Genomic DNA, 16,601 nt, shown 5'->3' with positions numbered 1-16,601 from the left:
GAAAGAAGAACAAAGTAGGAGGGATCACAATATGTGATATCAAACTGTATTACAAGGCCACTGTAATCAAAACAGCCTGGTACTGGCAGAAAAACAAACAGACCAATGGAACATAACATACAGCCCAGAAATAAATCAAAGTCTCTACACTCAATTAGTATTCAACAAAGGAAGGAAAAGCATAAGGTGGAATAAAAAAGCCTCTTCTACAAATGGTTTTGAGAGAGCTGGACAGCTACATGCAAAAAATGAAACTTGATCACCAACTTACACCATACACAAAAATAAATTGAAGATGGATAAAAGATTTAATGTAAGTTGTGACACCATTAAACTCCTAGAGGAGAACATAGGCAGGAAAATCTCAGATATTTTATGCAGTAACATTTTTACTGATATATTCCCTACAGCAAGGGACATAAAGGAAAGAATAAACCAGTGGGGTCTCATCAAAATAAAAAGCTTCTGCAAGGCTGAAGAAAACAGTGTTAAAATGAGAAGAAAACCAACTATATGGGAAAACATATTTGCCAATGATACCTCACACAAGGGTTTGATCTCCCAAATATATAAAGAACTCACACAAATCCACTCTAAGAAGAGAAGCAACCTAGTTAAAAAATGGGCAAAGGACTTGAACAGACATGTTTCTAAGGAGAACATACAGTGGGTCCAGAAACATGAAAAGCTGCTCAGTATTGCTAGCCATCAGAGAGATGCAAATTAAAACCACAATTAGATACCACTTCACACCAGTCAGAATGGCCACCATAAAGGAAAAAACAATTGTTGGAGAGGTTTTCTAGAAAAAGGAACCCTAGTACAGTGTTGGTGGGATTGCAGACTGGTGCAACCACTATGGAAAACAATAAGGAATTTCCTCAGAAAACTAAACATGGAACTTCCTTTTGACCCAGCATTTCCACTGCTAAGATTATGTCCTAAGAACCCTGAAACACCAATCCAAAACAACAACAAAAAATAGAAATGCTATGGCATAAGGATGATTTATGAGAAAACTCTACTTGAATAACAATTTTTTTTAAATGGATGATTTATGTAAGGTAACCAATGTTAATGACACAGTTTGTATTCATCTACACCCTCTTTCATGAGAGAAATACCATATGATTTCACCTTTAACAGGAACCTAATTAAAAAATGAAATAGCCAGCAAAATATAACCAAAGACATTGAAATTGAGAACAGGCTGAGAGTAACCAGAGGGGAGAGGGGAGGGGATAATGGCATTAAATGGTGAAGTGTTTAGAGGAACAATTATAAAGGACACATGGACACTAATGGGGGAAAAGGTGGAAATAGGGGAAGGAGATGGGGAGGGCTGGGGTGGTGGCATGGGGTTGGAGGAACATGTAGAAAACTACTTGAACAGAAATAAAAATGTTAAAAAATAATAAATTAATTAAAATATTTGTGCATATTAAGTCACTAGATTTTTATTATAGTTTATTTTATTTTTCCCACTTATATTTATGGTATTTTTTATTTTAATTGTTTTAGTTTATTTTAAATCTCATATTTTGCCTCTCCCTTCTCTAACCCAATTTACCTTCTTTATTCCTTTTTTATTTTCATTATAAATTTTGTTTTCCCTCTTGCTATGGCTTGTTTTCATTTCAAATTCTTACTATCCCCACCCCTCTTTCAGCCTCAAAAAACATTTTTCTTATCATTGGTCATCTTACATTCTTTCTTCACACCCTTAAAATACCCTTGTGTTCTCTCCACCTTTATCAACCTTTGCTTGTTAGTTATGGGTAGTGTGGTTATTGTTGCATTTCTTCAATTTTTATCTCTGGATCTTCACTATTTTGTTATTTCAAATCTCAGATTTTGCTATTGCCATTTCCTACTCCATTCTGCATTCCTCCTGCCCTTTTCATCATCTCAAATTTTAATTCTTCCTGATCTTAGCCTGTTTTCTGTTCTTCACTCTTCATATTCCTTTTCCTTTTTTCATCTCAAAATCACTTCCTTTTCCTGTAGACATCACTTAAACTGTTCCTTCTTCCTTTTTTCACTCTTATTCCAATCCCACTTATATTATTCTTAGCTAATTTGTTGTTGATAGTGCTGTGGTGGATATGTTTCTCCAATTTGGTTCCTATTTTTTTAAATTTCTTTACTCATTTTTTTCTTTTTCTCAATATATATTTTTAGTTTCTGTAAACATAAAACTATACCACTTCCCTTTTCTTGCTCCATTCCTGCTGCTTCATTCCATTTTTTATTCATGATGTAAATTTTACTTTCTCTCTTAACCTTGCCCCAATTTCTCCCCCCTCTACCATCTCAAAATAATTTTTCTTTCAGTTTGTCATCTTACATTAATTTGTCCTTTCTTATCCCTTTAGGACCTATATAATACTGGCTCATTTGTTATTGAGAGTGTGATTGTGGGGGGTGGGTATTTTTGCAGGAGTGGGTTTGTTTCCTGGGCTATGTGATTTTCTTCTGGCAGCACCTGCACAACAGCATACAAGACGTAGTAGGCAGAGTGACTCTCAGTCAGCCAGCTGGAGGGAAGAACCCAGCAAAGAATGACCCAACAACAATCAAAACCCAGTTACAACTAGAGAGCTAACATAAATGGCAGAAAGGGCATCCCAAAGCATCAATTTCAGGAGATCAAGTAGAATGCACCAATAAATCCCAAAGATCTCCTACCATAGAAGTTCACACCACTAAAGCAAGTTAAAGGCAAGTCAAAACAGATCAAGTTAAGAAGCAAACTAGGAGGGTACCTAAAATGGGGAGACAAAGAAACAACCCCCAACTGAAAGGAATGGAGGAATCCCCAAAAAGACTGCTAAATTAAATTGTCTCTATTTAGAGACAAGTAAACTATGAGACACTGAGTTCAAAATAATGGTTATAAGGAAGTTCAATGAGCTCACTGAGATTACAAAAAGCTTCAAGGAAGCTACAAGGAATTTACTGCAAACTACAACAGCATGAAAAAGGACATAGGAACTATCAATAAGAGCCAAGAGGAAATGAAGAATATAATTTCTGAATTGAGGAACACAGTACAAGGGATTAAAATCAGGCTAGATGAAGCAGAAGATTTAATCAGCAAGCTGGAAGACAAGGTAGAAAAAAATTCCCAGATAGAGCAACAAAATGAAAAATGACTCAAGAAAAATGAAGAGGGGTTAAGGGACCTGCAGGACAACATGAAATGTAATATTAGCCATATCATGGTGACATAAACTGGAGAGCCCAGCTTTGGACTTAGACCCCACACTACTCATAAGGAACCCCTTGGCTGCTGAAATTTTCCTCTGTCACTTCAGCTGCCATCAGGGAGCCCAGCCAGTCCCTTCATATCTCCTCTATACTCCATACCAGTCACATTCTGGTGAAGCTATTTCTTCTGTCTGTTGTTTTCTCCTGCTATTCTCCTGCTCTATCTCTCCTGCTAAACTTCTCTCCTGCTATTGTTCAGTTGTTTACTCCAGATTATTTCTCAAAAATTTAGTTATAATTTCAGATTGATCCTGGGAGGAGGTTAATGTAGCTATTCATTCCTCTTCCATCTTGGATCACTCCATTCTTATTTTTTATGAGAACTCCATGTTGTTTTCCACAGTGACCACCATTCTGCATTCCCACCAACAGTGCAGGAGGGTTACCTTTTCTCCTCATCCTCTACAACATTTGTTGTTAGTTGATTTATTGAAGATAACCATTCTCATTGGTGTGAGGTGATACGATTGTGGTTTTTAATTTGCATTTCTATGGGTCCAAGCATACAATGATTTTGTTCTTGAAAGTCTTATGGCCCTTTAGCTATCTGACCCTGACTCAAAGTAAGCCCTCAGAGTTCTTTGAATGTTATCTATTGTTTGATCATTGCTACCTGACAATGACTGATAAGCTTTACATATGGAACCTGTATTGCTATGAAAATTAAACCCAGTAAAAGCCTATTGAGGAATGGGTTTCTGGCCCTTCTCCTTTGAGAGATCAGTCACCTTTCTTCCCCAAGCAAATCATGTCTTTGTAAACTTATTCTCATCCATGGTGGACAGTGGGTGGGGGACCTGCAGGTGAAGCCTACCCACATGCACTGAATTTTATCAAATGCTTTTTATTGTATGTACTGATATAATCATGTTGCTATTGTCCTTCATTTTGTGCACCTGGTGTATCATGTTTATTGATTTGCAAGTATTTTACCAACTTTGCATCCCCTAAATAAATCCTATATGATCATGTTGTATGACCTATTTGATGTATTGCTGCATCTGAGTTACTAATATTTTTTTAAGTATTTTACCATCCACATTCATCAGGGATATTTCCTATAATTTTCTTTCTTTGTAGTGTCTTTATCTGGCTTTGGAATTAGGATAATGCTTGCCCATTAAATGAACTAGGAAGTCTTCCCTCCTGCTGAATTTTTGGACTATTTTGAGAAAAAAATAGGTGTTAGTTCTTCTTTGAATGTTTGGTAAAATTCAAGTGTTATTTTTGTTTGTTGTATTGTTTCTTTTTTAATTACTGTTTCAGTTTTACTAGCTATAATCTGTCTATTCAGATTCCCTGATTTTTCCTGATTCAGTTTTGGAATACTCTTGCTAGAAATGTATATATTTTGTCCTCATTGTCCAGTGGGTTGGCATGTAGTTGCTTATAATAGAATTCTTAGGAGTTCTTTGTTAGTTATTATTTCTCTTTCATTTTTTATTTAATTGGGTACATTGTTCCTTCTTCTTCTTCCTTCTTTTTCCCTTCTTCTTTCATTTCTTTCTTCTTCATCTTCCTCCTCTTTCTCCTTCTTCTTCAAGAAGGCCCCTAAACATTTTTTGTAATACGGGTTTTTGGTAACAAACTCCCTTGCTTTTTCTTCTCTGAGAAGCTCTTTACTTCTCCTTCAATTTTAAATGGTAGACATACTGGGTAGAATAGAATTGATTGTAGACCCTTTCTTTTCATTACTTTAAATATTTCATGCCAGTCTCTTCTGTCCTAAAATGTTTCTGTTGAATAATCATCCAACATTCTAATGGGAGCTCTATTGTAGGTAGCTGTTTTTTTTTTCTTGGTACTTATAGGATTTGTTGCCTTCATATTTGCCAATGATACCTCATACAAGGGTTTGATCTCCCAAATATATAAAGACCTCCACTCTAAGAAGACAAGCAACCCAATTAAAAAATGGGCAAAGGACTTGAACAGACACCTCTCCAAGGAGGACATACAGAGGATCCAGAGACACATGGAAAGATGCTCAGTGTCACTAGCTATCAGAAAGATGCAAATTAAAACCACAATGAGATACCACTTCACACCAGTCAGAATGACCATAATAAATGAAACAAAAAACAACTGTTGGAGAGATTGTGGAGAAAAGGGGACCATAGTTCACTGTTGGTGGGATTGCAGACTGGTACCAACACTATGGAAAACAGTATGGAATTTTCACAGAAAAATAAAAATGGATCTGCCTTTTAACCCAGCAATTCCACTGCTAGGGTTATATCCTAAGATCCCTGAAACACCAATCCAAAAGAACCTATGCACCCCAATGTTCATAGAAGCACAATTTACAATAGTCTAGTGTTGGAAGCAACCTAGATGCCCATCAGTAAATGAGTGGATCAAAAAACTAAGCAGCCCCCTTAGTATATCTTGCAGTGCTGGTTTGGTGGATGTGTATTCTTTGAGGCTTCTTTTGTCTGGGAAATTTCTTATTTCACCTTCCATTTTACTTGAGAGCCTTGCTGGGTAAAGCAGTCTTGGTTGCAGGCCTTTGTTTTTCATTAGTAGGAACATTTATTGCCATTCCCTTCTGGATTGGATCATTTCCATTGAGAAATCAGCTGCTAGTCTCATCAGGGCTCCCTTGTGTAATACTTCTTGGTTCTCCCTTGCTGCCTTTACGCTTCCATCTTTGATGTTTTGCATTTTAATTGTGATGTGTCTTGAAGTGGGCCTCTTTCAGTTCCTCTTGGTTGGGACCCTCTGTGCTTCCTGTATTTGTGTGATTTTTTTCTCTGATCAAATTAGGGAAGTTTTCCTTTATTACTTTTTAAAACAGGCTTTTCATCCCTTGCTCTTTTTCTCCTTCTGGTATCCCAATTATATAAATATTATTCTGTTTCATGTTAAGGGCACCTGCAGTGCCCTTAATACCTTTTCTTTCTGAGTCTGTTTTCCTTTTCTTGCTCTTTTTGGATGTTTTTTCTACCTTGTCCTTCAGCCAGCTCACTGATTTGATCCTCTACTTCATCTAGCCTGCTTTTGATTTCTTCTGTGTTCTTCAATTCAGTAATTGTATTCTTCATTTCCTCTTGGCTCTTGTTGATAGTTTCTATTTTCTCTTTCATGTTGATATAGTTTGCAGTGAATTCATTGTAGTTTCCTTGTAATTTTTGGTAATTCTCTGTGGACTCATTGAGCTTCCTTATAACCATTGCTTTGAACTCAGTATCTGATAGTTGACTTACCTCTATTTCATCTAGCATTCCTTCTGAGGCTTCCTCCTTTCCTTTAATTTTGGGTTTGTTTCTTTGTCTTCCCATTGTTTGTGAGATTCTTCTTGTTAGCCTTTGCTTTTTAAATTTGTTTGTTCTGACTCCCTCAGTTTGTGGTGTGAGTTTCTATGGCAGAGACCTGTGAGATTCAGTGGGGCAGTCTTCTTGATCTCCTGAACTTGCTGCTGTTAGGATGCTGTTTATGTTGCCTCTGTGGATGTAATTGGTTTTTTTTCTTTTTTTGTATGTCATTCTTTGGTGTTCTTCTAAAAGGAGGAAATTCTTTATAAATGGTGATGAGACCATTTGTTATCTGATAAGCTGACCTCTAACCACTGCACACATGCAGCATGTCAACATTCATGCTCCCAGGACTCTGCTGAGCTGGGAGGTGGGTCCTTCCCAGCTTCTGCCACCTTGTCTCTTTGGGTTTTGAACCTATAGTCATTTCTAATTGATGGTTTCTATGACTTTTTTCATACTGTTGAGCATCTTTATAACCACTACTTTGAATTCTATATTACATAAATTGTGTCCTCCATTTCATTTAGCTCTTTTCCTGGATATTTCTCCTCTTCTTTTATAAGGGGCTTATTTCCCTGACTCCATATTTTGTTAACCTTTTTGTGCTTATTTTTTGTTAGCTATATATGCTATGACTTCCAGTCTTCAGGGGGTGGCCTTTCTAAGTAGGTGTACTATGAGGTCAAATAGTGCAGTCTCCTTAATCAATCAAGTTTGGTGCTCCAAAAATATTCCTTATGTAAGTTACATGGGCCCTCCTGTTATAATCAAGTCTTGACTGCTATTGGCCCATTTGTGCATGAAATCACTCCTTACGCTGGCTTTGAGGATCAACCCCAACAATATGTGAGCTGCTATGCAGGTGCTGACCCTATGAATAATTTGCCCCAGCAGATTTTGGTGCCTGCAAGAACTCACTTTGGATATGCCACTTTTGAAGCTTACTGGATCCTAGTCTGATGTTGTCTGAAGATGGCCACTGGATGTACTCATTCTGGGTTTCTTGGAAGAGACTTTGGTGCAAGCCTGTGTAAGATACTTGCTGTGATTTGCCCTTGGCAACTAGTTGGGAGTAACAGGTGACTCACATTTTGTGGCTATCTCTGCTAAGCCCAGGTGCACACAGGCAGGACCAAGCTGTACACCAAGGCCAACTTTTAAGAGCACTGAGCCCAGGTATAAGCCAGCAAATGTCTCAAGGCACTAGAATGAGATTTGTCTTTGCCTAACTCACCTGCCAGCTTCCTATAAGGCTCAGTCACTGAAATAAATTCTGGCTATACTCCTCAGAAGGGTTTAAGCTCCACAATGTGATCCAAGAGGGAGTACAAAGGGTGTGGCTATTGCTTTCCCTCAGGCTGGTAACATAGGGAGAGGAGTGCTCCATCTAAGAAAGATGGTGTCTGCAGTATCAGATAATGACTAAGCACAGGGTTCCTGGCAGCTATTCTTTCAACTCCCACCCCAGAGCCACAAACACCAGATTCTCCTCTTGCAACCCTAGTCCACTCTGCCCTCCCTCCATGGACTTCCAGGGTTATATGAAATTTTGTATTTGGCCCATTAGGGGAATATATGTGTCTCTAATGGACTCCTTCCTCACCCTAGTACACAGAAACTTTACTGCTTCTCACGGCCAGATGTTATGTGGGTGCCTCTTCCTGATTCTTATGCTCTGAACTGGGGAGTTTACCTTGTAATTTAGAAACAATACTTCTCAGGGGGCACCCCCACTGCTGAGATATCCCTACAGCACTTTGGCCACTGCTCTTAGGGGTGGGACCACCCCTTTATGTCTCTCCACCCTTCCTACCAGTTTCAGTGTGGCTTCTTCTGTAAGTTCTTGGTTTAAAACTCCTGTTCAAGTCATTTTCAGTTGTTTATTCAGAATGATTGTTCTATAATTTAGTTTTAATCCAGCTTAGTCCATGGAGGAGGTGAATGTAGCTTCCACCTACTCTGACATCATCTTGGATCTCTACATCCCTTTACTTTCAGTATCTGTGTGTATTTCATTCTGAAATGGGGCTCTTGTAAACAGAATATTTAAGAGATTTGTTTTGTTACCCATAGAGCCACCATTTGTCTTTTGATTGGAGCATTTAATCCATTTATATTTAAAATGATTATTGACAGGAACCTAATCAATAAGATGAACAAGCAAGCAAAATATTACCAAAGACATTGAAATTGAGAACAAGTTGACAATGACCAGAGGGGAGAGGGAAGGGGATTATGTGAGCAAAGAGTGAAGGGTTTGTAGGAACAATTATAAAGGACACATGGACAATAACAAGGGGGGATAGAAACAGGAGAGGAGTGGGGGAAAGGCAGAAATCATACTTGAACAACAATAAAAGTATTAAAAAATAAAATGATTATTGATAGCATTTATTGGCATCTTATTATTTCAAACTATGTTACTCTTTTTCCTTTCTTAAAAAACCCCTTTAACATTTCTTATCATAATATTTAGGTGGTAATAAACTCCTTTAGCTTTACATTTTTCTTGTCTGGGAAGTTCTTTATTTCACCTTCAATTTTTAATGATAGCCTTGCTGGGTAGACTACTCTTAGTTGTAGATCCTTGCTTTTCAACACTTTAAATACTTTATGACAATTGCTCTGGCCTGAAATATTTCTGTTGGGAAGTCATGTGACAGTCCTATGCAAGCTCCCTTACAGGTAGCTAACTGTTTTTCTCTTGATGCCTTTAAAACTTTCTCATTGCCTTTAATTTTTCCCATTTTAATTATGATGTGTCTTGGTGTGGTCCTCTTTGGGTTCATTTTGTTTGAGACTCTCTGTCTTTCCTGGACATATGTGTCTTTTTCCTTCACCAGATTAAGAAAGTTTTCCATCATCACTTTTTCTGATAAATTTTCAATTTATTGTTTTCCTCTTCTTCTGGCAACCCATGATGCTAATGTTGGTACACTTGAAGTGGTCCCAGAAACTCTAAACTTTCCTTTTTTGAAGCCCATTTTCTTTTTGCTGATTGCATTGGGTGTTTTCTGTTTCTTTATCTTCCAATCACTGATTTGATCCTCTGCTTCATGTACTTTACTATTGATTTACTGTAATGTACTCTTCACCTCAGTTATTGTAGTTTTCATTTCTGACTCTTCTTTTATGTTTTCTACCTCCACTTTTATGCTCTTTATGTCTTTGTTGAAGTTCTTTCTGGGATCATTGAGCACCCTTGTAAAAAGTGTTTTGAACTCTGCATCACATGTATTGTCTACATTTTGTTTAGATATTTTTCCTGGAGATTTTTCCTGTTCTTTCATTTGAAACATGTTTCTTTATCTCTTCATTTTGGTTGCCTCCATATATTTGTTTCTATGTATTAGGTAGGACTGCTAAAAATGCCAGTCTTGGTAGAATGGCCTTATGTAGGTATTCTGAAAGGCTCCATGGTGCAGCCACCCCAGTCACCTTATGTGGGCACTGCAGGTACATGCTTCCCCCACTCTGTGTAGGCTGTGTGCACCATCCTATTGTAGTTAAGCCTTGATTGTTAGTATCACATCAATGGGAAATATTTACCATCAGTCCTATTGGCTGCAAGGGCTGATAACAACTACTGTGAAGGAACTGCTATGCAGGAGCAAACCCCACAGATCATAACTGGTGTCACTGTGCCTCTGATGACTACTAAATTTGCACCTCTGATGACTACTGAATTTGCACCTATAGTTTGTGGAGATAGTTGGGTGGTGTTTCATCGGAATGTGAAGTTTTCCATTGAGTGTGATGGCTCAGGTGCCACGGAGGAGATTCAGGCTAAGATCAGCTGCCACATGTAGCCTGAGCCTGTCTAGGGCCACTGGGCATGAGCTACAAAACTATTTTCAGATGGCTGCTAATTTTGCTGAGCTTGAAGGTACCCTGGAGAGGCCAGACTGTGAACCAAGGCCAGCTGCTGCTAGTTCTGAGCCTAAGGCCATTTAGCAGGAGGTCCAAGGCACCCCAAGGTCAGATACTACTTGTTTGAGAGATTTTAGGAAAGTCCACAGCATGAACTAAGACAGGCAGTTTGTGTAAAAAAAGCACCTTAGGTAGGTCTGTAAATTGGGTGAAGTGGGGTCTCAGGGAATTACTAGAGCAGAGTGAATAGTGTTATCCAGTATAATGGAGTCTCAAATATGCCTTCTGGCTGTGTACAGAGAGGGCTTAGCAAAGAAACAATGGCCTCTGCCAGCACTTGTGTCTGGGAAAGTTCTGGCTTTCTATCCCTTGACAGACAATTTAGTCCCCCCCATATATTGCTGGTGCCTTTTGAGGTGCTGACCAAGTGCTGGAACTCAAAGCAAATGAGTCCATGTAAATCCATGAACAGGCTTTTTAGGAGGAACACCTGGGACTTGAACAGCCTCTGGTCCCTATCAGCCAGAGTCCTCACTGGTTTTCACAGCCAGAAGTTATGGGGACTTCTTTTCTTGGCATTGGAACCCTGAACTGAGTACTCCACCATGGGACTGCGACCTCTCACTCCTCAGAGGGGACTTCCACATCCAGATATACCTCCTAATTTTTAAACACTGTACATGGATGTGAGACCAATCTATCTGTTCCACATCTCCACTACCAGTATCTATATGGCTTTTTCTATATATCCTTAGTTATAGGTTTTCTGTTCAGCTAGACTTCACACAGTTCTGAATGATGGTTGTCCTGTAGTGTAATTGTAATTTTGATGTGGTTGTTGGAGGAAGCCAGCACAGGGTTTACCTATGCAGCCACCTCGACTGAAAGTGTGCTCCAAGGTTTTTTCTTAGTGTGGATCTAATGGTAAATAATTAAATGCTCCAAAATATACTTGGGCAGACTACCCAATGATTTAATAAAGTAATTTGCTACTTTATTTTCACTTAAATTATTTTTTAATCATCTATACCTATTTGGAAGTGTACCTAAATGAAACTACTTTTAATTGCATGTGACAGCTTTGGTGTTGTATTTGACACCTGTCTGCTTCTCTGATGAAGTAAAAAATTTCCTAGTACTATTTATGCATTCTCTTTAGTAAGAAAGAAGTATCAGGTAAACAACACTAGTGCATTCAAGAAAGAGTATTTTCCTTAATTGTATGTTGATTATATGTTGAAACATACATTTTATGGATTTAAGAAGTTAATAAATATTTGCTTCTAAGCCATTGTTTTCTACAATTTAAAATTTACAAGCTTTATGAACCTAGAAAAGAAGAGATATTAAGAAAAAAATTTTATCCTAGATATTTCATTTACTCTACTTGATATAATGAGCTGGGACACACATTACATAAATGCAAAGAATAGCATGAAATGCATTTAAAAATATTTGAAATGCATAGTTGATTGATATTTTAATAAAGTACAATATTAGGCCTAGAATGTCTTTCAGACATGTTTAAAATTTACTTTGTTTTCATACCACCCTTTTAGTTTTTGTTGTTAATATTGTAACTTAAATACAACATTATTTTTCATTTTAAAAACACAGGTGTTACCAATTATTAATATTTAAAATGTATAATAAAACATTTAAATATATATTTGATTCCTAGCTTAATATAATAAGAATCTTTAGAAACTTTAACCATTTTTTAGTCACTAAAATTTAACTAACCTCTTTATTTCTTAAGGTTTGAAGTTCATTTTCCAACACTGATTTCTCCTCTGATAAAATCTGGAAATCATTTTCCATCCTTTTGTATTTCTAAAGAAAAACATTATAATTTTAGTAATAACAAAAAACAAGTCTCAATATAAAGAACTTATTAAAATACTTAATGATTAAAGTAACAAAGTCTTCATTACCTCATGAAAATAATAAACCATTGACACTAATCTGCACTGTGAAGTTGTAATTGAGGTGGAAAGAGGCAAAGGAACTAGAAGTGACAATGAATTAAAGTTTAGAAGACTGAGGGATACCACAGTTCAGTACTTATAAAGTGAAGTACAACTGAGTGATAGTAAGTTACAGTGGAATTTATATAAGTTTTAGTACAACTTATCAACTTTATATAAGTTGATATTTTATATATGAAATTTATATGTTTTACTACAACTTTACCATAATATTATATAGCAATAATATATAATATATAACTATGTATACTTCTAGAATACCTAGAAGTATACAATTCATATAATTATATATTATGATATTAATATTAAATATTATATATAATAAGCTTATCATATAATGTTATATGATAAACATGCTATCGTGTGGATATAATGAAATTATATTATCAAATTAATATTTTATTTAATATATATTAAAATATTAGGGAAAGTGTTTTCAGGAACAAGTATAAAGGACACATAGACAAAACCAAGGGGGATGGGATCAGGGATGGGTGGTGGGGATGGCTGGGGTGAGGGGCTAGTTGGGGGCAAAATGGAGAGAAGTTTACTTGAACAAAACTAAAATATATATATATATATTTAAAATGATTAACATTAACCAAGATCAGAGTAGAATTAAATGATATATAGATTAAAAAAACAATTCAAAGGATCAATAAATCCAGGAGCTGGTTCTTTGAAAAGATAAACAAATTTGACAATGCTTTATTATTCCTAAGATTTTATTAATTTAGCCCCAGGGAAGATGGCCACATGATAGGTGGAAGAGGAGTCCACTTCCCCCTGTGCATGGGTGAAATACCTAGCCGATCTTCTGAAGAACAGAGTGAATAGCCAATGGTATCCCAGCACATGTGAAGATTGGAAACCAAAAATTGTAGAAGACATTGAAAAATCAGACAGTAAGGAGAGTGCGTCAGGACAATAATAAGGTCCCTGGGACCAACATGGGAACCAGCATGGGGAACAGGTAGGCTGTTAGCCCCAGGCCTGGTGCCCTCCAAGTCTGCTGCAGGATTCTTGTAAGAGAGCCAGGTCAACACCTCCCTCCCCTGCCAAACAAGATTTGAACAGCACTGGGAGGGACCTGGATGCTTAAAGTTGCAGTGGGGAGATATAAGGGCAAAGTGGGAAACACACAGAGGCAGTGTGCACCAACTGAGACTGCGGATGCCAGTTGGGAAGAATTGGGCAGTGACGAATCCTGACCCAGTCAGTCCCTGATCTGGTTGGAGATTTGGGCTGTGTGAGAGACCAGGCACTTGTTTGGAGCATCAGGCTTGAATAGAAGGAATTAAAAAGAGGAGAGAGAGAGAGAGAGAAAGAGGCATTCAGCAGCTGTTAGGAAAATTCTCTGAAGCAGGGGCCCCCACTTCCTGTGCCCCTACCCTGCAGCCCCAGCTCATGCCTGCAGCCCCAGGGACAGTCTGCAACAGATTGCATGGTGTGGCAGCTCCCTGTCCACATTCACACCCAAAGCCCCAGGGACAGTGCACACCTGACCACGAGGCCCAGGGCTGCCTGTTTTGCCCCAGCAGGTAGGCCCAGTGCTCAAGTCAGGCCTGCAGCCTCAGGATAGATGATGATAGAGCGCACCTGACCCCTGTGTCCAGAGGCACCTCCTATCTGGCCCCTACACACAGGGCCTTGCAGGGCCCGCTGGCTCTTTAAGAGCAAGGTGGACATGCCCCAAAGAGGAGAGCTGCAAGGCTCAGGGAGTCAGCAATCCTCAGAAAGACTTAACTCAGTGGTGAAGAAGAACTACCCTGAAGGGGCACTGAGAGTCCCTAGCATCTAGGACAGCAAAGAGCTAAAGGGAGTTTGTGAATTGCCCCTAACTGGTGCATCTCCAGGACAGCACAACTGGTGGACTGAAGGCATAGGCTAGGCACAGAAGGAAACTGAGGAATTGGCCTAGAGGCTGGGCAACAGCAAAAGTGTGGCTCAGGAAGGGATAAAAATGAAACCAATCCCTCCTCAGCCTGCTGCAGCCAGGAAAACCAGCAGAACTGGCTTGGCCAGTTTAAACCCAGCAGAACACTTTAAAATATATATATTTTTAAATTCCTTCTTCCTTTTTTTCCTTCTTTCTTTTTTCATTCTTTCTTTCTTCCCTCCTTTCCTTTTTTAATCCTTCTTCCTTCCTCCCTTTTTTTTATTCCCACGAGTAAGACAATAAAACCTGGAGCTGTGAAAGGACTAGATTTAGACCCAAAAAGGGGTCATCTCAACAACTGAGAAAGTGAGACAAATTTCACTTTGCTACTCCAGAGAACTTGCAAGTTCTTGTATTATTATTGTTTTTTCATTATTCTTACATCTTTTATTTTATTAGTATTTTAGTATTTCTCTTCTTTCTGTTTAGTCTTCTTCACTTGGTTTGTTAAATTGCATGGTTTGACTGTTATGAATGTTGCCATTACTATTGTAAATAATTGCTGTTCCATACAATTGTAAATACTACACAGCACCACTCCTAAATTTTAGCTCACTTTACTATCTCCTGAACTTTATTACTGTAGTAGTTAACTTTATTCTCTCACACACTACACCTATTTTCTATCCTTTACCGTCACTTTACCTCATAATCTGATGTCCATAAGCTCACTGCTTTCTAGATCCAACTCGAAATCTTTCCCTTCCCCTAACAAGAGTTTTATGTTATTTCCACCCTTTCTAAAAAGTGGCTACTTCCATGAGCTATCAGTGTTAACACTACAAATTGAAAGAATCTCCTATCTCTTCTCTATGGGTTGGTACTTTAAATACCATAAAATACACTTCTACTGTCTTAAAACATTTTGACTTCCCACACCAATTGATCACAAAAAAGAGTAGATGTGAATACCAGTATACTGCTGGAAAAGGAAACCCACCAACAAAGGAATCACCAACAGATAACAATAGAAGAAGGTGAAGGAGGGAGTGGAAGCCACGCTAATTGCAATCCAGGACTGATCTGGAAATACAACTAAACAGTAGAGAAATTACCCAGAACAAACACTGAACAATAGCAAGAGAGAAGCCCCAAAACCTCAGACAGATAGAAGAACCAGTTACAACACAACCTGTCCACACCTGCACAACAGAATACAAGACTTGGTGGACAGAGTGAACCTCAGTTAACCAGCTGGAGGGAAAGACCCACCAAAAAACTCCAACAACAATCCAAACCCAAAGGAACCCAGAAATCCAACATAAATGACAGCCCAAGACCAGCAAGTTTAGGAGATCAAGGAAACTGAACTAGTGAATCTCATAGGTTTCCTACCATAGAAGTTCACACAATAAACCCAGGGAGTCAAAACAGAAGAAGCAGAGGCTAACAACAAAAGTCTCAAACAATGGGAAAACAAAGAAACAAACCCCAAATGAAAAATGGGAGGAAGCCTCAAAATGAATGCTAAATGAAATAGAGGCAAGTAGATTATCAGAAACTGACTTCAAAGGCATTGAATAATGTCCTAAATCAAATTTACTTAACTGATATATATAGAGCCTTTCATCCCAAAGAAGTAAAACACACATTCTTTTCAATTGTACATGGAACATTTTCAAGGATAGACCACATGATAGGACACAAAACCAGCCACAACAAATTCAAGAAAACTAAAATCAAATAAAGCATCTTCTCTGACCACAGGGACTGAACAAAAAACCAACCTCAAAGAAAAAATTCAAAAACACAAAAACTCATGGAGATCGAATAACATGCTATAAAACAATGAATGGGTCAAGAATGAGATCAAGGAAGAACTCAAAAAGTTTCTGGAAACAAATGAAAATGAACTCACAGCAACCTAAAACTTATGGGACACAACAAAGGCAGTCCTAAGAGGGAAGATTGTAGTGATACAGCCCTACCTAAAAAAGATAGAAACACTTCAAATAAGCAACCTAACCCTACACCTACAAGAATGCAAAGAACAACAACGAAAACAACCTAGAGCAAAGAGAAGGAATGAAATAACCAAGATCAGGGCAGAATTAAACAACATAGAGACTAAGAATAATCCAAAGGACAAATAAATCCAGGAGCTGGTTCTTTGAAAAGATAAACAAAATCAACAAGCCTTTAAGCAGACTCATCAAGAAAAAAAGAGAGAGGATCCAAATAAACACAATCAGAAATGAAAGCAGGGACATTAAAACTGATACCACAGAAATACAAAGGATTGTAAGAAAGTACTATGAAGAACTATATGCTAAGAAA

At 37.9% G+C, this 16,601-nt stretch overlaps 1 protein-coding gene across 1 annotated transcript in view; it reads right to left on the bottom strand.

Moving 5' to 3' along the window:
- CCDC7 (coiled-coil domain containing 7) overlaps positions 1–16,601 on the bottom strand; it is a 362,459-nt gene that overhangs the window by 102,278 nt on the left and 243,580 nt on the right. Inside the window, exon 13 of the mRNA XM_053670977.1 lies at positions 12,141–12,230. Within this exon, the coding sequence (XP_053526952.1) occupies positions 12,141–12,230 (90 nt within the window). The remainder of the gene's footprint in view (positions 1–12,140; positions 12,231–16,601) is intronic.

The sequence above is a fragment of the Artibeus jamaicensis genome, unplaced genomic scaffold (assembly GCF_021234435.1).
Source record: "Artibeus jamaicensis isolate MK-2021 breed Jamaican fruit bat unplaced genomic scaffold, CSHL_Jam_final contig_659, whole genome shotgun sequence".
NCBI lineage: Eukaryota > Metazoa > Chordata > Mammalia > Chiroptera > Phyllostomidae > Artibeus > Artibeus jamaicensis.
This window is presented reverse-complemented; position numbering and strand designations above follow the sequence as displayed.